Source organism: Scyliorhinus torazame, chromosome 13 (genome assembly GCF_047496885.1).
Source record: "Scyliorhinus torazame isolate Kashiwa2021f chromosome 13, sScyTor2.1, whole genome shotgun sequence".
In the NCBI taxonomy this organism is placed as follows: Eukaryota; Metazoa; Chordata; class Chondrichthyes; order Carcharhiniformes; family Scyliorhinidae; genus Scyliorhinus; species Scyliorhinus torazame.
The window spans coordinates 214,662,295-214,686,093 of record NC_092719.1 but is presented as its reverse complement, the minus strand read 5'-3'; the positions used below and the strand labels follow the sequence as shown (position 1 = coordinate 214,686,093).

General features: G+C 46.5%; 1 protein-coding gene across 2 annotated transcripts in view; it reads right to left on the bottom strand.

Annotated features, from left to right (window-relative positions):
• The window catches only part of abtb1 (ankyrin repeat and BTB (POZ) domain containing 1), an 88,359-nt gene that overhangs the window by 44,188 nt on the left and 20,372 nt on the right, over nucleotides 1–23,799 (bottom strand). The window contains exons 2-3 of one of the 2 annotated variants that reach the window (XM_072473045.1): nucleotides 21,138–21,200; nucleotides 15,545–15,600 (exon numbers count right to left, since the gene is read on the bottom strand). Coding sequence is in view for 1 of the 2 variants with exons in the window: in XM_072473044.1 (XP_072329145.1) it covers nucleotides 11,651–11,685 (35 nt within the window). In the remaining variant the exon portion in view is untranslated. Of the gene's footprint in view, nucleotides 1–11,650; nucleotides 11,796–15,544; nucleotides 15,601–21,137; nucleotides 21,201–23,799 lie in introns of those variants that run through there. The other variant, XM_072473044.1, reaches the window with a different exon arrangement.

Below are 23,799 nucleotides of genomic sequence, written 5' to 3'. Positions count from 1 at the left end.
GGGTGGGAGTATGGACTTGGGTAGGGTGCTCTTTCGAAGAGCCAGTGCAGACTCTTTGATGGGCCAAACGGCCTCCTTCTGCACTGTAAATTCTATGATTCTATGATGGAGAGATTCAGTTTGCACCAGAACAAATGAAAACTGAGCAGAAGAGAAAAAAGCAACGATATTTAGGAGCACAGTACACATGCGCAATCCACATCAGTACCAGTTTCTATCTTATGTCATCGTACTGCCAAGTACGTCATCAGATCAGCGTTCTACAATGAACTATTACATTCAATAACACTGGGATTGATACCAATTCCAGATAACTGCTAGGTGGGTTGGCAACCTCAAAGTTAGGGGAAATAACGTGCTCTTTTTATTCACCGACAGGATTTGGGTGTCGCTGGCCAAGTCAGCATTCATTGCGCATCCATAATTCTCCCAGAGAAACTGGTGGTGATCTGCCTATTGAACAGCTGCAGTTCATGTGGTGTAGGTACGCCCGCCAACAGTGCTATTAGGGAGCTAGTTTGACCTAGCGATAGTGAAGGAACGGCGATATATTTCCAAGTCAGGATGGTGAGTAACTTGCAAGGGAACTTCTAGGTGGTGGTGTTCCCATGTTTCTGCTGCCCTTGTCCTTCTAGGTGGTCGTGAGTTTGGACGGCGCTGCCTAAGGGGCCTATGTTGCAAGTGCTAGGAACCAGGACACATAGAATTTGACCCCTCAATATATTGTTGATTCCCCTTGCACTTGCCCTGGTTTGGTCCAGCTGTAGTTTGGGAAATTTTGCTTCCTTAAGTTGAGAGCCATTTATTTCTCCCCTTGTGGAACACAACAACCAAGAACTTGGGTTAGCCAGGTTTAATAATAATTTACATTTATGTAGCACTTGTATAGTAAATCATTCACAGAAGCACGATTAGTCACAAATTAATACCAAGCCATTCTACTGGCAGCAATGGTTTCTTTAGTGTTATACATGAATGGGCAGGCACTTGTTTTTGGGAGGAATAACAGCAGAATGGATTATTATTTATTTAATTATTATTTATTTATTATTTAAACGGTAAGATGTTAAAACATGCTGCTGTGCAGAGGGACCTGGGTGTGCTGGTGCACGAGTCGCAAAAATTTGGTGATTAAGAAGGCTAATCGAGTTTTGTCTTTCATTGCTAGAGGCATGGAGTTCAAGATTAGGGAGGTTATGCTGCAATTGTATAAGGTGTTGGTGAGGCCACATCTGGAGTATTGTGTTCAGTTTTGGTCTCCTTACCTGAGAAAGGACATATTGGCACTGGAGGGAGTGCAGAGGAGATTCACTAGGTTGATCCCAGAGTTGAGGGGATTAGATTATGACGAGAGGTTGAGTAGACTGGGACTGTTCTCATTGGAGTTTAGAAGGATGCGGGGAGGATCTTATTGAAACATATAAAATTATGAAGGGAATAGATAGGACAGATGCGGGCAGGTTGTTTCCACTGGTCGGGGAAAGCAGAACTAGGGGGCATAGCCTCAAAATAAGGGGAAGTAGATTTAGGACCGAGTTTAGGAGAAACTTCTTCACCCAAAGGGTTGGGAATCTCTGGAATTCCTTGCCCAGTGAAGCAGTTGAGGCTCCTTCTTTAAACGTTTTTAAGAAATAGATACCTTTCAAAAGAATAAAGGGATTCAGGGATATGGTGTACGGGCCGGAGAGTGGAGCTGAGTCCACAAAGATCAGCCATGATCTCATTGAATGGCGGAGCAGGCTCGAGGGGCCAGATGGCCTACTCCTGTTCCTAGTTCTTCTGTTCTTATGTTGTTTATGATGAATCAGTTCCTGTAAATCCATCCTCATGTTATTCCATTATTGTCACTGTCATCACTCCTACTGTACACAAAACAGCTATTGCATATGCCTATATAGCATAGAAAAACTACAAAGGAACTTCTTGAAGGAGTGATCAGAATTTTTTTTAAATGAATGCGATCCAAAGTAGGTGATATTAAGAGGGGGTAACAAACAAACCTATTCCTAGCATGGGTATTAAAGAGAGTGATACAGGGGTTCTGCAGTCAAGTCATCTGCCCTTAATGGGAAAATGGACACTCCGAAAAGGCAGCTTGCCACTGGGACTACAGAAGGTAATGCAGTCGATTAGGTGATGTTGTTGGTAAAGGTGCCGGGGCCGGATGGCTTCTCAGTAAAACGTTTCGGTGGAGTTGGCCCCACATCTTTTGGAGATGTTTAATGAAGTCGGAGAACACGCACAAACAGACTCAAAAACAGCTCCTTCCCCACCAGACTCCTAAACGACCCTCTTATGGACTGACCTGATTAACACTACACCCCTGTCTGCTTCACCCAATGCCAGTGTTTATGTAGTTACATTGTGTAGCTTGTGTTGCCCTATTAGTACCACTCTGCTACCGTGCTGCCCAGGGAAGGACCCAGAGCACAAGGTTTAAAGCGGACAGTCAGCGGCATGCGCAGCTGCATGGCTGCCTTGCTGGCTGCGTTAATGGTGTTGCGTACCCATCCACACCCCCACCTCCTGGTCACCTCCACTACTCCCCCCTGGACCCGGCAGAAGCCCCCAGGCCAGGGGCACGACTGTCGGTGAAATATGGCGGTGCTGGACACTGTCCGTACGCCCTCTCTCTCAGCAGCCACCACGCCAGGTTCACAATGTATGAGAACACACGTGGACCGCACTGTCAGGAACTCGGCCCACCTGAGGTGGAGAATCGTGGGTGGGCCCACTAATAATATGCAAGCGGTGATTAGAGTAAGCGTGGCATGCATCACATTGACACCGTTTGAGGAGACAGAGCATCGCGATTCGGCGTCAAACCGGCGTCTGCCGCCATTTTGCCGTCGGGAGCTATTCTCCACCCGATCGCAGGGCCTGATTTCGGCATCGGCTAACGGAGAATCCCACCCATGATTTGTGTACTTTAGTCTGGAATAAAAATATATTTTTTTAAAAGACAGCTTGAAACATGGACAATCACCTTCACAAAATAGACTCAGAGTCAGGTGACTTATTTTGTGGTTTCTATACAACACAAATAACAGTGACCTATTTTATAAACAAAAAAATGAATAACTAATAAATAACAAAAATGAAAACTAGCCCTAATTGGCAACTGCCTTGTCACAAGTAACACTCTCCAAAAATATAATTTAACAGTCCAATAAATAATTATCTGTAGCAACGACCTATACATACTATACAGTATATATTAACAACCCTGAGAGTCCTTCTGGTTCCTCCTCGCCGCCCCCCACCCCTCCGCCCCCCAACCCCTCCCCCCCCGCCCCTCCCCCCACCCCGCCCCCCCCACCCCTCCCCCCCACCCCTCCCCCCCCCACCCCTCCCCCCGCCACCCCTCCCCCCCCCACCCCTCCCCCCGCCACCCCTCCCCCCCCCACCGCCCCGCCCCCACCCCCCCCTCCACCCCCCCACCCCTCCCCCCTCCCCCCCCCCCTCCCCCCCGCCCCCTCCCCCCCCCCCCCCCCGATCCTGGGCTGCTGCTGCTGCCGCCTTCTTTTTCCCATTCCGTCTATCTTTCTGAGAGGTATTCGACGAACGGTTGCCACCGCCTGGTGAACCCTTGAGCCGACCCCCTTAGGACGAACTTAATCCGCTCTAGCTTTATAAACCCCGCCATGTCATTTATCCAGGTCTCCACCCCCGGGGGCTTGGCTTCTTTCCACATTAGCAATATCCTGCGCCGGGCTACCAGGGACGCAAAGGCCAAAACATCGGCCTCTCTCGCCTCCTGCACTCCCGGCTCTTGTGCAACCCCAAATATAGCCAACCCCCAGCTTGGTTCGACCCGGACTCCTACTACTTTTGAAAGCACCTTTGTCACCCCCATCCAAAACCCCTGTAGTGCCGGGCATGACCAAAACATATGGGTATGATTCGCTGGGCTTCTCGAGCACCTCGCACACCTATCCTCCACCCCAAAAAATTTACTGAGCCGTGCTCCAGTCATATGTGCCCTGTGTAATACCTTAAACTGAATCAGGCTTAGCCTGGCACACGAGGACGACGAGTTTACCCTGCTTAGGGCATCTGCCCACAGCCCCTCCTCGATCTCCTCCCCCAGCTCTTCTTCCCATTTCCCTTTTAGTTCATCTACCATAGTCTCCCCTTCGTCCCTCATTTCCCTATATATATCTGACACCTTACCATCCCCCACCCATGTCTTTGAGATCACTCTGTCCTGCACCTCGTGTGTCGGAAGCTGCGGGAATTCCCTCACCTGTTGCCTCGCAAAAGCCCTCAGTTGCATATACCTGAATGCATTCCCTTGGGGCAACCCATATTTCTCGGTCAGCGCTCCCAGACTCGCGAACTTCCCATCCACAAACAGATCTTTCAGTTGCGTTATTCCTGCTCTTTGCCACATTCCATATCCCCCATCCATTCCCCCCCGGGGCAAACCTATGGTTGTTTCTTATCGGGGACCCCCCCCAAGGCTCCAGTCTTTCCCCTATGCCGTCTCCACTGTCCCCAAATCTTCAGTGTAGCCACCACCACCGGGCTTGTGTAGTTCCTCGGTGAGAACGGCAATGGGGCTGTCACCATAGCCTGTAGGCTAGTCCCCCTACAAGACGCCCTCTCTAATCTCTTCCACGCCGCTCCCTCCTCCTCTCCCATCCACTTACTCACCATTGAAATATTAGCGGCCCAATAATACTCACTTAGGCTCGGTAGTGCCAGCCCCCCCCTATCCCTGTTACGCTGTAAGAATCCCTTCCTCACTCTCGGGGTCTTCCCGGCCCACACAAAACCCATGATGCTCTTTTCAATCCTTTTTTAAAAAGCCTTCGTAATCACCACCAGGAGGCACTGAAACACAAAGAGGAATCTCGGGAGGACCACCATCTTAACTGCCTGCACCCTCCCTGCCATTGACAGGGATACCATATCCCATCTCTTGAAATCCTCCTCCATCGGTTCCACCAACCGCGTTAAATTTAACCTATGCAATGTGCCCCAATTCTTAGCTATCTGGATCCCCAGGTAACGAAAGTCCCTTGTTACCTTCCTCAACGGTAGGTCCTCTATTTCTCTACTCTGCTCCCCTGGATGCACCACAAACAACTCACTTTTCCCCATGTTCAATTTATACCCTGAAAAATCCCCAAACTCCCCAAGTATCCGCATTATTTCTGGCATCCCCTCCGCCGGGTCCGCCACGTATAGTAGCAAATCGTCTGCATACAAAGATACCCGGTGCTCTTCTCCTCCCCTAAGTACTCCCCTCCACTTCTTGGAACCCCTCAACGCTATCGCCAGGGGCTCAATCGCCAGTGCAAACAATAATGGGGACAGAGGGCATCCCTGCCTTGTCCCTCTATGGAGCCGAAAATATGCAGATCCCCGTCCATTCGTGACCACGCTCGCCACTGGGGCCCTATACAACAGCTGCACCCATCTAACATACCCCTCTCCAAAACCAAATCTCCTCAACACCTCCCACAAATAATCCCACTCCACTCTATCAAATGCTTTCTCGGCATCCATCGCCACTACTATCTCCGTTTCTCCCTCTGGTGGGGCCATCATCATTACCCCTAACAACCTCCGTATATTCGTGTTCAGCTGTCTCCCCTTCACAAACCCAGTTTGGTCCTCGTGGACCACCCCCGGGACACATTCCTCTATTCTCATTGCCATTACCTTGGCCAGGACCTTGGCATCTACATTTAGGAGGGAAATAGGTCTATAGGACCCGCATTGTAGCGGGTCCTTTTCCTTCTTTAAGAGAAGCGATATCATTGCTTCAGACATAATCGGGGGCAGTTGTCCCCTTTCCTTTGCCTCATTAAAGGTCCCCGTCAGTACCGGGGCGAGCAAGTCCACATATTTTCTATAGAATTCGACTGGGAATCCATCCGGTCTTGGGGCCTTTCCCGCCTGCATGCTCCTAATTCCTTTCACCACTTCTTCTACCTCGATCTGTGCTCCCAGTCCCACCCTTTCCTGCTCTTCCACCTTGGGAAATTCCAGCCGATCCAAGAAGCCCATCATTCTCTCCCTCCCACCCGGGGGTTGAGCTTCATATAATTTTTTATAAAATGTCTTGAACACTCCATTCACTCTCTCCGCTCCCCGCTCCATCTCTCCTTCCTCATCCCTCACTCCCCCTATTTCCCTCGCTGCTCCCCTTTTCCTCAATTGGTGTGCCAGCAACCTGCTCGCCTTCTCCCCATATTCGTACTGTACACCCTGTGCCTTCCTCCATTGTGCCTCTGCAGTGCCTGTAGTCAGCAAGTCAAATTCTACATGTAGCCTTTGCCTTTCCCTGTACAGTCCCTCCTCCGGTGCTTCCGCATATTGTCTGTCCACCCTCAAAAGTTCTTGCAGCAACCGCTCCCGTTCCTTACTCTCCTGCTTCCCTTTATGTGCCCTTATTGATATCAGCTCCCCTCTAACCACCGCCTTTAACGCCTCCCAGACCACTCCCACCTGGACCTCCCCATTATCATTGAGTTCCAAGTACTTTTCAATGCACCCCCTCACCCTTAGACACACCCCCTCATCAGCCATTAGTCCCATGTCCATTCTCCAGGGTGGGCGCCCTCCTGTTTCCTCCCCTATCTCCAAGTCCACCCAGTGTGGAGCGTGATCCGAAATGGCTATAGCCGTATACTCCGTTCCCCTCACCTTCGGGATCAATGCCCTGCCCAGCACAAAAAAGTCTATTCGCGAGTAGACTTTATGGACATAGGAGAAAAACGAGAACTCCTTACTCCTAGGTCTGCTAAATCTCCACGGGTCTACACCTCCCATCTGCTCCATAAAATCTTTAAGTACCTTGGCTGCTGCCGGCCTCCTTCCAGTCCTGGACTTCGACCTATCCAGCCCTGGTTCCAACACCGTATTAAAATCTCCCCCCCATTATCAGCTTTCCCATCTCTAGGTCCGGAATGCGTCCTAGCATCCGCCTCATAAAATTGGCATCATCCCAGTTCGGGGCATATATGTTTACCAAAACCACCGTCTCCCCCTGTAGTTTGCCACTCACCATCACGTATCTGCCCCCGTTATCCGCCACTATAGTCTTTGCCTCGAACATTACCCACTTCCCCACTAATATAGCCACCCCTGTTTTTCGCATCTAGCCCCGAATGGAACACCTGCCCCACCCATCCTTTGCGTAGCCTAACCTGGTCTATCAGTTTCAGGTGCGTTTCCTGTAACATAACCACATCTGCCTTAAGTTTCTTAAGGTGTGCGAGTACCCGTGCCCTCTTTATCGGCCCGTTCAGCCCTCTCACGTTCCACGTGATCAGCCGAGTTGGGGGGCTTCCTACCCGCCCCCCCCCCCTTGTCGATTAGCCATCACCTTTTTCCAGCTCCTCACCCGGTTCCCACGCAGCTGTATCTCCCCCAGGCGGTGCCCCCCCGCCCATCCTCTCCCATACCAGCTCCCCCCTCTCCCCAGCAGCAGCAACCCAGTAATTCCCCCCTCCCACCCCCCCCCCGCTAGATCCCCCGCTAGCGTAATTACTCCCCCCATGTTGCTCCCAGAAGTCAGCAAACTCTGGCTGACCTCGGCTTCCCCCCGTGACCTCGGCTCGCACCGTGCGACGCCCCCTCCTTCCTGCTTCTCTATTCCCGCCATGATTATCATAGCGCGGGAACCAAGCCCGCGCTTCTCCCTTGGCCCCGCCCCCAATGGCCAACGCCCCATCTCCTCCCCTCCTCCCCCCATCACCACCTGTGGGAGAGAGAAAAGTTACCACATCGCAGGATTAGTACATAAAACCCCTCTTTGCCCCCCACATTCGCCCCACCACTTTGTTCGAACGTTCTTTTTAATAACCCGCTCATTCCAGTTTTTCTTCCACAATAAAAGTCCACGCTTCATCCGCCGTCTCAAAGTAGTGGTGCCTCTCTCGATATGTGACCCACAGTCTTGCCGGTTGCAGCATTCCAAATTTTATCTTTTTTTATGAAGCACCGCCTTGGCCCGATTAAAGCTCGCCCTCCTTCTCGCCACCTCCGCACTCCAGTCTTGATAAACGCGGATCACCGCGTTCTCCCATTTACTGCTCCGAGTTTTCTTCGCCCATCTAAGGACCATTTCTCTATCCTTAAAACGGAGGAATCTCACCACTATGGCTCTGGGAATTTCTCCTGCTCTCGGTCCTCGCGCCATCACTCGGTATGCTCCCTCCACCTCCAACGGACCCACCGGGGCCTCCGCTCCCATTAACGAGTGCAGCATCGTGCTCACATATGCCCCGACGTCCGCTCCCTCCACACCTTCAGGAAGACCAAGAATCCTCAGGTTGTTCCTCCTTGCGTTGTTTTCCAGTGCCTCCAACCTTTCCACACATCGTTTCTGATGTGCCTCCTGCGTCTCCGTCTTCACCACCAGGCCCTGTATATCGTCCTCATTCTCGGCTGCCTTTGCCTTCACGACCCGAAGCTCCCGCTCCTGGGTCTTTTGTTCCTCCTTTAGCCCTTCGATCGCCTGTAGTATCGGGGCCAACAGCTCTTTCTTCATTTCCTTTTTGATCTCTTCCACACAGCATTTCAAGAACTCTTGTTGTTCAGGGCCCCATGTTAAACTGCCACCTTCCGACGCCATCTTGGTTTTTGCTTGCCTTCCTTGCCGCTGTTCTAAAGGATCCACTGCAATCTGGCCACTTCCCTCTTCTTTTTCCATCCGTATCCAGGGGGGATTCCCTTCTGGTTTACCGCACAGTGTTTTTAGCCGTCAAAATTGCCGTTGGGGCTCCTATCAAGAGCCCAAAAGTCCGTTTCACAGGGAGCTGCCGAAACGTGCGACTCAGCTGGTCATCGCCGCACCCGGAAGTCCCAGGAAGTGGTTTTTAATGATGTGTTGGTTCCATTCCTGCTGCCAAAGGACCTCTGCTGTTATTCCTTGGGAAGGTGGTCTCAGCCATATAGGCTGGTGTGATGGGAGCAAGCAGCAGGTGGATTGGCAACACCCTTCTGTAGCAGCAGGCTGGGGTTGATGTAAACCTTCTCCAGGGTCTTTCTCATTGCAATCATCTTCCTTATGGAAGGGGGTGGGATGTTGCTCAGGCATGGAAACCAGGAGGGTTGAGTTGATCGGAGGGTGCCTGAGATGATATGCATTTTGGTGTTGAGCAGCGAATCTACAAGATTGGTATGGGACGAGTTACACAGTACTGTACAGTCCAGTAGACAATGGCAAGAACTGGGGTCCTTAAGGTTTGAGCATCTGTACTCATGGCTGCATTTTGGACATTTGAATACATTGGTACAATTCTCACATGACTGAAACTGTCTGGAGATAGCCAATATCAAACAAATCCAAAAGGACAGCCCTATGAGTCAGTCTGGTACACAAAGGCTAGAACGATGCCATCTCCTGCTTAGCACAAGACACCCTGCCTCAAAAGACACCTTAGGCAAAGAAGTAGGAAATATTCATTTCTGCTGCAGTTCTTCTCTGCAGGGGCTCAACCAACTTTGACTAGAAAACCAGAAAGCTTGCTGTTGTTTTGGGTAAAGCAGTAAAGGTTAGTCACTAGAAACCTCCAACTTTCATTTTCCTTCAGTGTATCAAAGCAGACTTTCTTCAAGACTGCAAAGCTTCAACGAACTTGAGGACTAATTAGAAGTGACTTTTTATTTACTCTAAGGTAACAAAGTGCATGCTATGTCTTTAGAAATCATCTTTTTCTGTGTGGGGTATGAGAGTGAGGTGCGTGTTTGTTGCATTTACATCGCAGGTGTTGCAAGAAATAAATGCTTATCCTTCTTTTGATTCAAACGTACAAGAAAGCCTGTTTCAAATGTTCTTGAAAATCAAAGCACTCAAAGGGATTAAAATACTCCTCAAAAATACATCTTGCTGCAGTCAGTCAGGCATGAATAAATGGGCATATTATGCCATGTTTCTCTCCCTGCAACAGGAGATGAACATGAAAAATCAAGGAGCAGTCACGATGACTAAATGCATGGGGTGGGGTGAAGTGGGTGGAGAATACCCGAGAGGTCAGAGTTCAGGGAGCAGTGAGCTCTGGGTGTGGAGTTGGGGGGGGGGAGAGGGGGGGGCAAGACAACGAGTATTCAGGCTGAGTCAACATGGTTTTCTGAAAGGGAAACCATGTTTAACCAACTTTGGAGTTCTTTGAGAAAGTAACATGTGCTGTGGATGAAGGGGAACTGGTGGATGTACTGTACTTAGATTTCCAGAAGACTTTTGATAAAGTGACACATCAAAGGTTATTGCGGAAAATAAAAGCTCATGAGATAGGAGGTAACATATCAGCATGGATGGAAGCTTGGCTGGCTAACAGGAAACAGAGAGTAGGCATAAACGGGTGTTTTTCAGGTTGGCAAGATGTAACATGTGATATGCCACAGGGATCAGTTCTAGAACCTCAACTGTTTACAACTTACATTAGATGACTTGGAAGAAGGGATGGTTGCCAAATATGTTGATGACACAAAGATAGGTTGGAAAGTAAGATGAGGGGAGGACAGAAGGAGGCTCCTAAAAGATATAGATAAGTTAGGCGCGTGACCAAAGATCTGGCAAATGGACTATAATGTGGGAAAATGTGAAATTGTCCATGTTGGAACAAAGAATAAAAAAGCAGGGCAGCACGGTGGCGCAGTGGTAGCACTGCAGTCTCACGGCACCGAGGTCCCAGGTTCAAACCCGGCTCTGGGTCACTGTCGGTGTGGAGTTTGCACATTCTCCCCGTGTTTGCGTGGGTTTCGCCCCCACAACCCAAAGATGTGCAGGGTGGATTGAACACGCTAAATTGCCCCTTAATTGGAAAAATTAATTGGGTACTCTAAATTTATTTTTAAAAAGCATATTATCTAAATGGTGAGAGACTGTAGAGCCCTGAGGTGTAGAGGGATCCGAGTGTCCTAGTGCATGAATCACAAAAGGTTAGAATGTAGTGACAGCAAGTCAGTAGGAAAGCTAATAGAATATCATTTATTGCAAAGGATTTGAATAAAAAAGTAGGGACATTATACTTCAGTTGTACAATGCACCAGTAAGACAACATTTGGAGTGCTGTGTACGGTATTGGTTACCTCATTTAAGGAAGGATGTAAATGCGCTGGAAGAAGTTCAAAGAAGGTTTACCAGACGAATACCTGGAATAGGTAGGTTGTCTTCGGAGGAAAGTTTGGGCAGGTTAGGTTTATATCTGCTGAGTTTAGAAAAGTAAGAGGCGGCTAGATTGAAACACACAAGAGCTTGAGGGGTCTTGACAGGGCGGATGTGGAAAGAATGTTTCTTCTTGTGGGTCGGTGTTTAAAAATAAGGGGTGACCAATTTAAAATGGAGATGAGGCAAAATCTTCTCTCAGGATCATGAGTCTTTGAAACACACTTCCTGAGAAGGTGGTGGAGAGTCTTTGAATATTTATTAAGGCAGAGGTGGGTTATCAAGGGTAGCTGGATGCAGATTTGAGGTTACCATTACAATAGCCATAATATTATTAAATGGCTGAGCAAGCTCGAGCGACTGGATGGAGTACTCCTGCACCTTGTTCATATGTTTGAGTATTATGATGCACAAAACCCCTTTGTCCTTCTTCTATTAAGTTTTTGCTTTCCCTCCAAGGCCATCCTGATAAGCAGCTGAGTTTAGGCTGAACAAGTGCAACACTTTTGTTTCCCGATTTCCTACCTTTGCAGAAAGTCGTCGTAATAATCTCTCTGCATTGACTTGGCAGTGATCTGTTTATAGTCCTTCAGCAGCCTCCGAATAGAATCATTTAGAGCACCATACAAGCACCGCTCCCCATCAAATGTGTTGGCTTCACATTTTGCACCTGTAAAACAATAGATTTCAGGTGGAGAAGACCAAGCTTCAGGAATAATTGTCTCCGAGTCATTGACCATTGCGGCAAAACAAACAATTCAATGTTGTACATCAAATGCTGCTTTTGCAATACAACCTCACCACTGCAGGGCTTTTATTAAAGTGTGCATCAACATAGAAAGCTTTACAGTCTAACCTTTTTAAAAAATGTTAGTTTGTTTTCTCTTCTTCCTTGGAGCTCACAGAATAGAATTCCTACAGTGCAGGAGTCCATTCAGCCCATCGCATCTGCACTGACCCTCTCAAAGAGCACCCCACCCAGGCCCACTCCCCTGCCCTATCCCCATAACCCCACCTAACCTGCACACCTTTTTTGGACACAAGGGGCAATTTAGCATGGCCAAATCATTTAACCTGCATTTTTTTGGACTGTGGGAGGATACTGGAGCACCCGGAGGCAACCCACGCAGACACAGGGAGAAAGTGCAGGCTCCACACAATCACCCAAGGTCGGAATTGAACTCGGGTCCCAGAGTCTGTGAGGCAGCAGTGCTAACCACTGTGCCGCCTGCGGCTTGTGACTCATGACTCTTTTTTTAAAAAATATATTGATTAAAGTTTTTTACCAACACAATTTTTTCCCCTTACAAACAATAAACCCCCCGCCGTAACAAAATAACACGAAAACGCATTGAGCAAGATATATACATGGCAAAATGGTATATTTACATAGCTTTATACACTGGCTCTCTCCCGCACGTGCCAGTTTCCCCCGCCCTTCATGTTATCTCCTGCTCATCCCTCCCCTCCCCAAGCAATCCCCCATTCCCCCCCCTCCACCCCTCAGGGTTGCTGCTGCTGCTGACCGATCTTCTTCTAACGTTCCGCGAGATAGTCTAGGAACGGTTGCCACCACCTGTAGAACCCCTGCGCAGACCCTCTCAAGGCAAACGTAATCCTCTCCAGCTTTATGAACCCAGCCATGTCGTTTATCCAGGCCTCCACGCTGGGGGGCTTCGCCTACTTCCACATTAACAAGATCCTTCGCCGGGCTACTAGGGACACAAAGGCCAGAATGCCGGCCTCTTTCGCCTCCTGCACTCCCGGCTCGTCCACTATTCCAAATATTGCTAGCCCCCAGCTTGGCTTGACCCGGACTTTCACCACCTGAGATATTGCTCCCGCCACTCCTCTCCAGAACCCCTCCAGTGCCGGGCATGACCAAAACATATGGACATAGTTCGCCGGACTCCCTGAACACCTTCCATATCTGTCCTCTACCCCAAAGAACCTACTCAACCTCGCCCCGTCAAGTGCGCTCTGTGAACCACCTTAAATTGTATCTGGCTGAGCCTGGCACATGAGGAGGAGGAATTAACCCTACCCAGGGCATCAGCCCACAAACCTTCCTCGATCCCCTCCCCCAGCTCCTCCTCCCATTTACCCTTCAACTCTTCTGCTCGCGCTTCCCCCTCTTCTTTCATCTCTTAGTGTATTGCCGAAACCTTGCCCTCCCCGACCCATACACCCGAGATCACCCTGTCTTGAATTTCTTGTGCCGGGAGCAACGGGAATTCCCTCACCTGTCGCCTCACAAAAGCCCTCACCTGCATATATCTAATGCCGGGAGTAACTCAAACTTCTCCTCCAGTGCCCCTAGGCTCGCAAATGTCTCGTCAATGAACAGGTCCCCCATTCTTCTAATCCCCGCCCGATGCCAGCCCTGGAACCCCCGGTCCATCTGACTCATGACTCTTTACCCGATGCATAATCTGAGTGATCACCACAAATCCCACCCCAGCAACTTAAATAGAAACTTACGCCCAGCCTTTACATAGTTGTTGCACAGTGCTTGGAAATCCCTTTTCCATAACTTGAGCACCGCATCTTACATGAAACACCAGCTTTCCATATACAAATGAACAGCACCTGGCTCAAACTCCATGCTTGCACAGACATTTCAATATTTGTTTTCCTGTACAGTGGGACAGCAGTTTATTTCATGGTTGAGCCACAGAACAGGAACAGACAAAACAGAGGACGTAAAACAAAGAGCAGTGCACTGTGCTAAATGCCTTCACAATGGTGGACCAAGGTAGAGGGATCATATGAACTACTTTTGTCCTTGGCTCACCACCACTGCTTCTCGGGGCAATTATGGATGGCCAATAAACGCTAGTCTTGTCAGAGATGCTCAGATCCTCTGAGCAAACTTGTTCCACGAGCAAAATAATGTTTTTTTTCTTTGCAATCAACAAATTTGATGGAAAAGGCACCCCACAAATTACTTAAGATGTTCAGTTGCAAGTGTTTTATGGGTAAAGATTCCATGCTGCATTTGAGAACTCCCAAGTTTCTCTTAGAATAGTTCCATGGGATTTTAGCACGGACTGCATGGGCAGTTTCGCAATCACATGAAGGCCGACACATCTAACAATTCAAACTCCATATGTTTCAGCACCTTTTATAATACATAACCTAATATAAAAGGTTGGGTATGTCAGCCAGATACTGGCCTTGACTCGGGTGGCAGGCTGCGCAACCTAGGGGGCTTGAGCACAAAATCCAGGCTGACATTCACAGTACAGCACCGAGGGAGTGTTGAACTTTCAGAGGCACTGCCTCTCAGACCATAGGCATTTAACCAAGGGAGGAAATTATCTCTGTATGTCAATGAGCAACTTTGTTGTGGTAAGATCCTGTAATCACATTCTGATATTAGTGATGAAGTGACTCAACAGTATTTTTAATAATATTTCCCGCTCCACTTATGTGAGGAAATAATACAAGGAAATACCAGTGAGTCAGCACCCCCTGCCCAGACAGATTCTGGCAGGTTTCTGTTACGTTTAATTTCTGGTATTTTAACATGACAGTCCATTTGCTCTCTCAGATGGATGCAAAAGATCCCACAGCATAGCTTTGAAGAGCAAGGAGGTTCACACCGGTGACCTGGATAATATTACGTCCTCAACCAACATCCAAAAAACAATCTCATGGTCATTTTCACAGTTCTGTTCGTGGGATTTTGCTGTGCTTAAATTAGATGCTGCTTTATCTACTTTCCAGCAATGATCATAAGTACGCTTTGGGCTGTAAAGCATTTAAGTTTGTGAAAGATGTCAAGGCATAATATTGCAGATTCTATTACACACTAAACTTACAAGCTAGTTATGGCACAGTGGTGCCTCACAGTATCAGACACCCGGGTTCGATTCCAGTGTTGGGTGACTCTGTGGAGTTTACACATTCTCCCCGTGTCTGCGTGGGTTTCCTCCGGATGCTCCGGTTTCCTCCCACAGTCCAAACATATGCAGGTTAGGTTGATTGGCCATGCTAAATTGCCTCTTAGAGTAGGATTTGATGCAGAATCAAAGCTCACCCTACTCACCACTGACAATGTCGCTCAGTCCCAGCTTCAGAACAGCAACATTCTCCTGCATCAGTGTGAAATGCCAGCAGATGCCACACCAGTCATCTGCTGGTCTCTTTCAACAGGATTGCCAATTTAACGCCATAATTAACAGCAGTTCTGCACTGTGAGCCAGACAGACATACACAATGTTGATAGAAACTCCAAAATATGACTTTACATAGAACTTTCACAGCCAAATGATGAAGACCAGCATCACATTAGGTCAGTTGGGTGTGAACCCTTGTCCAACCGGGGGGAGGAAGAGAAGATACAATAGAAAGGCACAGAATACTGCCAAACCATTATTAAAAAATCAAGCTGAATAGTTTTAGAAACATCCATACCATTGGCAAGTAGATATTGAACAAGCTCCTCATGCCCACATAGACACGCATAATACCTGTTAACAAAGTAAATGTTAGTGATATGCTGTAAATATTCTGATTGACCATATTCCTTTAAGGCAATAACATGATCATTCAACAAGTTGATTTCCAAGTAAATAAAACGGAGTGAAACAATTACATTATTTTGAACAGTTGAGTGAAATTTCGGTAAGCAACATGTTTCAAAAAAAAAAAAAAAAAAAAAATTTACAGTACCAAATTATTTTTTTCCACTTAAGGGGAAATTTAGCGTAGCCAATCCACTTACCCTGCACATCTTTGGGTTGTGGGGGTGAAACCCACGCAGACATAGGGAGAATGTGCAAACTCTATACGGACAGTGTCCCAGAAGTAACATGTTTTTATAGAGCCCAATTTATTTGTGACTTTAACATTCTTGTAATCCTGCACAAAAGGCAATGCGGCTTCATTCACATTATTGATGTGGAGATGCCGGCGTTGGACTGGGGTGAGCACAGTACAAAGTCTTACAACACCAGGTTAAAGTCCAACAGGATTGTTTCGATGTCACTAGCTTTCGGAGCGCTGCTCCTTCCTCAGGTGAACCTCAGATTCACCTGAGGAAGGAGCAGCGCTCCGAAAGCTAGTGACATCAAAACAATCCTGTTGGACTTTAACCTGGTGTTGTAAGACTTCGTAAAGTTATTGAAGAGAGCCCACCTTCATAAAATGGGTACTAAAGACAACAATGAACTGTTGCTGCTGCAGGTTGGTATTCGGCCACCTAGCATCATGTTTACTTCATCCCCTTTCCTTATATGGTTTGGTGCCACGCTCTTGAATGCTTCAAATGTCATCAAACTGAAACAGTGCAAGGCGAATTGCTCCATGGGCTCACCCAGCTTCTCTCTGGAGTCAATTTCCGTAACAGCCTCCCCGAACAGGCGCCGGAATGTGGCGACTAGGGGCTTTTCACAGTAACTTCATTTGAAGTCTACTTGTGACAATAAGCGATTTTTTTTTCATCTGGACCCTCGACTTCAATCTGCGCTCCAACTTTACTGCTGGTAAGAATTCAAAACCACTTCATGTAAATTCTACGACTGCAGTGTGATTGCATCTTATAAAATCTTGCGCCAACAAAAAAGCAAATTCATCTCCTGACTGCGTGCAATAACAGCAGCTTGCACCATTTGAGGCAGCCTGATTAATCTTAGTGGGTCAAATCTTTCCTTCTTCATTCCTTGTAACAGGTGTTAAACTGCCCAATCATGTTCCTTGCAATATGGATCCACCTAGTGCCAATGAAATAATGAACCCATCTAGCATTTGCCACAGACTGCAATTTCTTCTTTCAGCTTCTCCCATTTTACTTTGGATCTCCAGTGATGGTCTGGTTGATCACCCATTCTTCTACCGCCCCACTATGTTAAAACGTCTCTTGCCACTGCATTCTTCCATCTGACCTTCGGCCTTCCTTTTCTCTTTCTTCCTGGCAGTCCTAACTACATCACTCGCCTCGCATGTCCTCTCTTCCTCTCCAAGATGACCTTACCATTTCAATCTCTTCTACTTTCTTCAATACTCCCACAATCTTCACTGAGCCCGACAGGCTGGCTCATCTTGTCCATTCTCTGTTACTCCACACATCCATCTCAATATCCAGTCATTCCTCGCTACTTCACGCGACCCAGGATTTTGCACTATAAACTAGGCTGGTCTTGCAGGTTCTTCCTTTCAGTGCCATTTTTCCATTTCACTTCAATGCACTTCTTCCAATTACTCCAACCAGAGCTAATCTATTGCTTAACTTCTATTCCATATTTCCATCACCACTGGCCAAGGCACTTGAAGCTACTCACTTTCCCCAAGTGTTCACCAATAATCTCTTCATCTTCACTCAGATCATCTTCCTTAGGCTCAAACTGACAGTCCATGTATTGAGTGTTTTGCCTACTGATCTTCACACATATCTTCCAGTTTTTTTTCTCAGTCACGTTCTCATCATTCCCACCACATAGCTCAATGTCATTTGTCTCAATGTCATTTGTAAACATTATTGACCATGGCACTTCCGGTCTCACTTGCGGAGTTAGGACCTCCATGACAATCAGGAAAAGGAAGGGGTGAGGTGCCAGTCCTTGGTACTATGCAACTTTGATTTAAAACTCTCACTCTCCCCCACACTTAATTCTTACTCTTGTCTGACTGTCCTGCTACAGTTCCTTCTCAAGGTCTTCACAAATTCTAGCCCATCTCCAGACTCTGTCCCCAAGTGCCAGGTCATAAGCCTTCATTAGAGTGACGGACAGTGTCTTCATGTTGCACTGGTCTTCCCAATATTTCTCTATCAATTCTCTTGCAATGATGATGGAGATAGCAGCATCAAAGGCAGCTTGGCTTGGCCAGTAGTTGTGCCCGGTTGAAATCTCCCATTGACAGCGCAGCACAGGGCCTGAACGAGAGACACGGGAGAACAAAAAGCAAATGACGCACTCAGCAATACACAACCTGGACCAGCTGAAGGCGGCACAGTGGCGCAGTGGTTAGCACTGCTGCCTCGCGGCGCCGAAGACCTCGGATTACTGTCCGTGTGGAGATTGAACATTCTCCCCATGTCTGCATGGGTCTCACCCCCACAACCCACAGATAATAATCTTTATTGTCACAAGTAGACTTACATTAACATCACAATGAAGTTACTGTGAAAAGCCCCGAGTCGCCACATTCCAACGCCTGTTCGGGTACACAGAGGGAGAATTCAGAATGTGCAAATTATCTAATAGCACGTCTTTCGGGACTTGTGGGAGGAAACCCGAGCACCCGGAGGAAACCCACGCAAACCCGGGGAGAACGTGCAGACTCCCCACAGACAGTGACCCAAACCGGGAATCGAACCTGGGACCCTGGTGCTGTGAAGCCATAGTGCTAACCACTATGCTACCGTGCTGCCCATGTGCAGGGTGGGTGAATTGGCAACGCTAAATTGACCCTTAATTGGAAGAAACAGAATCGGGTACTCTAAATTTATATTTTTTAAACCTGGATCAGCTGCTGCGGTGCAAGAGTCAGGGCCGGTGTTGCTGGAGGAGAAGAGAAGCAGCAACATCAGCTGGGGGGACAGACACAGGCCGAGGAGATGGTATATGGTGGGGTCTCCATATAAATGGACTCTGCTGCCTGGCTCTCACATCATGCCTTCGTCTGTGCAAACACTGTCAAGAGGACTATTGATTTTGATTCTCTGTGCAGAGTGGAGAAAAGAACAGCCGCATTCGGAAAAGAGGTGGCTGAAAGGCTTTCTGCATCAAATGGAGAGCAGTGGTTTAAGCGATAAGACTATCTCAAGGAAGGTATGGCTGCCTGGTGAGTTGACAGTGGTGCTGTTGGCTGCAACACAGCCAGTGAATTTTTGCTTTACTTTTAAAAAAATGTTTAGTTGTATTTTTATATCTAAAACTGATAGTAAAACCTGCCTTAATTCAGCATTTGTCTGCAACGGGAGTTGACATCAGTAAAAGAAAAACATGATCGCTGGTGCTTCTTTCGGGCATGAATCAGAATTGACCTCCGTTGATTTCACTATTTTCCCCAGTCCCTGATCAGTATCTAGCTTAATTTCTATTTCTTTTGCAATTTTCAATGTCCCACTTTCCTTTGAATTTCAGAATTTGTCCTCATGCCCTTGGAATTTACTCTTAATGTAACAAACAGGTTCAAATCCCACCAAAGCAGCTGGTTGGATTTGAAGTATAAAGCTAGACTTAGCAGCGGTGACCATGAAACTATCATCGATTGCTGTAAAAACACATCTGGTTCACCGATGTCCTTCAGGGAAGGAAATCTGTTGTGCTTACCTGGTCCGACCAATATAAAACTCCAGACCCACAGCAACATGGTTGACTCTTAACTGCCCTTTGAAATGGTCTAGTCAGCCACTCAGTTCAAGGGCAATTAGGGATGGACAACAAATGCCGGCCCCGTCAGTGATGCCCGCACCAAAGAATAAAAAATAATTGAGTAGCACATTCAGGACCTGGAGCCCATTTCACCTAGATGGGTCCACATTTCTTGTGTTTTCCAGAATTAAAGTAATTGGCAGAAGTACCAGAGGAGATTGAAGTTTTTGCACCCAGAAGATTATTGGAAGTCTGAAATTCGCAGGATGTAAATTTTGGGCAGAAACTCTCACTGCATTAAAAAAAAAGTTTGGATATGCACTTCAAGTGCTGCGACCTGGAGGGGTACAGACCAAGAACATGGAAGTGGGATTAGGCTGGATAGCAATTTTCCAGTGGACACAAGTATACTAGACCAAATGGCCTCTTTATATGCTATAAATTCATGTTTTCCACGTTTCTAAGCTCAGAATTCAATAGCCCAAATGTTGCGGAATTAAATACTTAAAAAGAGCTGGATTCTTCAGTTTAAGGATTTTCCAAACAAATTGAACGATTGCTCTGCATTCTAATTAAAAGCTAGTTATTTTATAAAGTTTGAAAAAAGGAAACATTTAAAGGAAAAATCTGACACGGTGGCCTGATACTAAACACATCTGTCATTATCCTGTTATTGAGAGAGACTGTCCCAAAGTGGCAGTCTGGTAACAGATGGTAAAAGTTCAGGACAAAGCGCTGGTTGAGGCTGGGTGGGACAGCTACAGGAACAATGAACTCCTGTTGAATGCATTTCAGAGCCAACCACAGCTGGGCTCACGCACGATTGCGATACTGAAGGGCGGCATTTGTCCATGGAACCGTGCCATAAGAGCAAGTTTGGAAAAGTAAATTATTACAGCATGCAGCTTCATATGAACGTCATTTGCACTGCATGAAATCACAGCAGAGGGAGGCAAGAGCTTTAATACCCTCCCGCATCATTGTTTGGGTACCTCAGTTACACAACAGCGGGAAAATTCTCTCAGAGGTACAGAAAGCATTCGTTACTCGAGGATCTGGGGGCAGTGGATTTTTTACATAAGTACACGTCCAATTCAATCTGCACTGGGTGATCTATTTGGGAAGTCAGGATCAAGTATTGCCTTCTACAGCAAGAACTTGCATTTACGCAACACCTTTAGATAGAAAAGCATTCAAAGGCAGTTGAAAGGGCATGATCAGAAATAAGGGATGACAAGCTGGTGGAGTGTTTCGGAGATGTCCAATATCTTGATCGAAGAGATGTTTTTAAAGGGGGCACTAGATTTCTCATGAACGCGAGCGAGTGGTTTAATTGAACAAACATATGCAGACATAATCCTGAATCCCCATTTTGAAGGTGTACATCCTATTTTTAATGATATAAAATATTGTTCAATCTAGCTATGGATAACATTGAATAAAGTACAGCAATTTGGGAAACAGAGGAGCTTAGGACTTTGGAGTATCACACACAACAGACATTACTGTGTCTTCAAGGCTGGGAAGGTGTAATTACTGCACAACAAGTTTACATAGGAATTTATAATGGAATCTGTCTATGTACGTATCTATAATGGAAAAGTAGGCGAAAGCGTGACATAAAGCTTTTGCAGTTGGGAAAAATGCGCATAAAAAAGATTTCTAATAAATTATAGATAAACTGTACTTACAATGGAGTACTGTCCCATTTATCTTTTACGTTTAATTCCACATCCCTCTGTTCAACCAGATAACTGAAAAAATAAAATGCAACTCTATTAAAATCTTATCTAAAATTACATTAGTTCTTTTGTATCACCAGCCCAGCGCACTGCATCCTGCACAAAGATAAACAGGACCCAAACACTAGACTCCTGAAATAAAAGCAGGTCAGTTAATCTGAAACCTACATTTTGATTGCACTTCACCATCAGAGCTGAGAATCTGTGAATTTTCCGTTTTCAATATGTAGATGTTGTGACAAAAAAAAGCAAGGGGTCTCCAGCAGCTCTCCATTCTCGCCTCCTCCAACGAATGGAGAACCCACATCAGAGGTAATGGTATTGAGACAATGGTTCAAAACACAGTCAACAGATCAACCTCCAACTGCAACAGCTGCAAGATTTTTAAATTGTATCTCATTAACAAGTGCCAGCAGTTACTTGTGTCAGTCGTGGCTTCGTGGGCAGCATTCTTCCTTCCAAGTCGTGGGTTCAAGTCCCACTTCAGAGTCCAAAGCACATAATCTTGCTGACACTCCAGCACATTACTGTTACATTGTCTGGAGTGCAGTCTTTCAGACGAGGTGTTAAATTGAAGCCCCGTCAGGCCGATGTAGAAGATCCATTGACAATATTTCTGAGACGAGCAGGGGAGCTCTGCTTAGTGTCTTGGCCAATATTCAACCATTAATCAAAACACAGAGTATCTGATTATTTATTTATTTCTGATTGTGGGAACTTGCTTGCGCATAACGACTATATTGCAACAGTAACTACATACTCTAATGGATATTCCATTAACTGTAAAACACTTGGGAAATGTGATATGTACACATCAAGGGTTTTTCTTGGAACATCACCAATTGTAATTCCAGGTCACAGTATTTTGAATAAAACTAGTTCATAGTTGCCAAAAATAATTTAATGTTTTGTCATTAGCTTATATAGTGCTGTTGCAATTTCCTCAGGACCTGTAATTGGAATTGTCACCCTAGATTCAGAAGGCCTACAATATGGAACCTCTCAGCTTATAGTTAAACATGATTACAGAAAGCAGGGTTGGAATACAATTGGGCTCATGCTTACTACAGTACAACTCTTCCTAGCTGTGAAGCCAGTGTCAGCTGTGGAGAGCAGCTCTCGTATCCTGTGGTCATTTGGGTGATATACAAGTGCAAATTCCAGTGAAGTCAAGGTTTTAAAAGCCTGTTATTTGTAACAAGAAGAGAAAACAGACAGAGATATGTTCAGGCTACCACTGTTTGAAGCTTTCAGACTACCAGCATGTTGGACAATCAGCATGTTAAGATACAAGAGTGTTGCTAAGTCACCCTAAGTAACACTTAGGGCAAAGGGGATCAAAGGATATGGGGGGACAGCGGGAATAGGCTATTGAGTTCGATGATCAGCCGTGATCATAATGAATGGCGGAACAGGCTCGAAGGGTCTCCTCCTGACGTATTTTGTACGTTTCTATGTCTATGTTTCCTTTGAACCGCAGCTGAAACTGGGTTTCATGGCTTGGAAGTGTTGTACTATAGTAAACATGAGCTCAATTGTATTTGAACCCTTTCTGTAATCATACTTTACTGTAAGCTGTAAACAGTGGGCGGCATGGTAACACACTGGTTAACACTATTGCTTCCCAGCACCAGGGCCCCAGGTTCGATTCCCGGTTTGGGTCACTGTCTGTGCGGTGTCTGCGCTTTCTCCCAATGTCTGCGTGGGTTTCCTCCGGGTGCTCCGGTTTCCTCCCACAAGTCCCGAAAGACGTGCTATTAGGTAATTTGGACATTCTGAATTCTCCTTCCCTGTACCGGAATGTGCCGACTAGGGGATTTTCACAGTAACTTCATTGCAGTGTTAATGTAAACCTACTTGTGACAATAAATATTATAATAAATTACGAGTCCTGAGGAAATTGAGAAATACATTATACGCTTATTACAAAGCATTAAATATGTTTGACAGGCCAACTGTCTTGTCTTATTCAAAACACCATGAACTGCAATTACTATTGATAATATTCCTAAGAAAAGTACATTAATGTGTTCCTATCACATTACTCTGTCCAATTTTTAGAACAGAGCATTGGAAACAAGTTAAGTTTTCACTAAAATATGAGATAGAGGAAGTCTGCGGAAGCTTTAAATGTCTGTCTGTCTGTCAATATTACCATCAGTAATCCCCAGGTTGATGGATTTTGGATTGAAAGCTGCAGGATTACTATCCAGGTTACTTTGAAATTACCTACCATCTCTTACAAATGATCCGCTGCTTCTCACTTGCCAGGGTTTTTTATTGTATTTGTCCATGGGACTTGGGCATCGCAGGCTGTGCCAGCATTTATTGCCCATCCTTAATTGCCCTGGAAGGGGCAGTTAAGAGTCAACACACTGCTGTGGGTCTGGAATCACATGTAGATCAGACTGGGTAAGGATGGCAGATTTCCTTCCCTAAAAAGGACATTAGTGAACCAGATGGGTTTTTATGGCAATCGACAATGGTTTCATGGTCATCATTAGACTTGTAGTTCCAGATTTTTGCTAGAGTGAATAAGGAAAAGCTGTTTCCACTGACGGGAGGATCCGTCACAAGTGGATGCAGATTTAAGAGGCCGAGAGATGGCAAA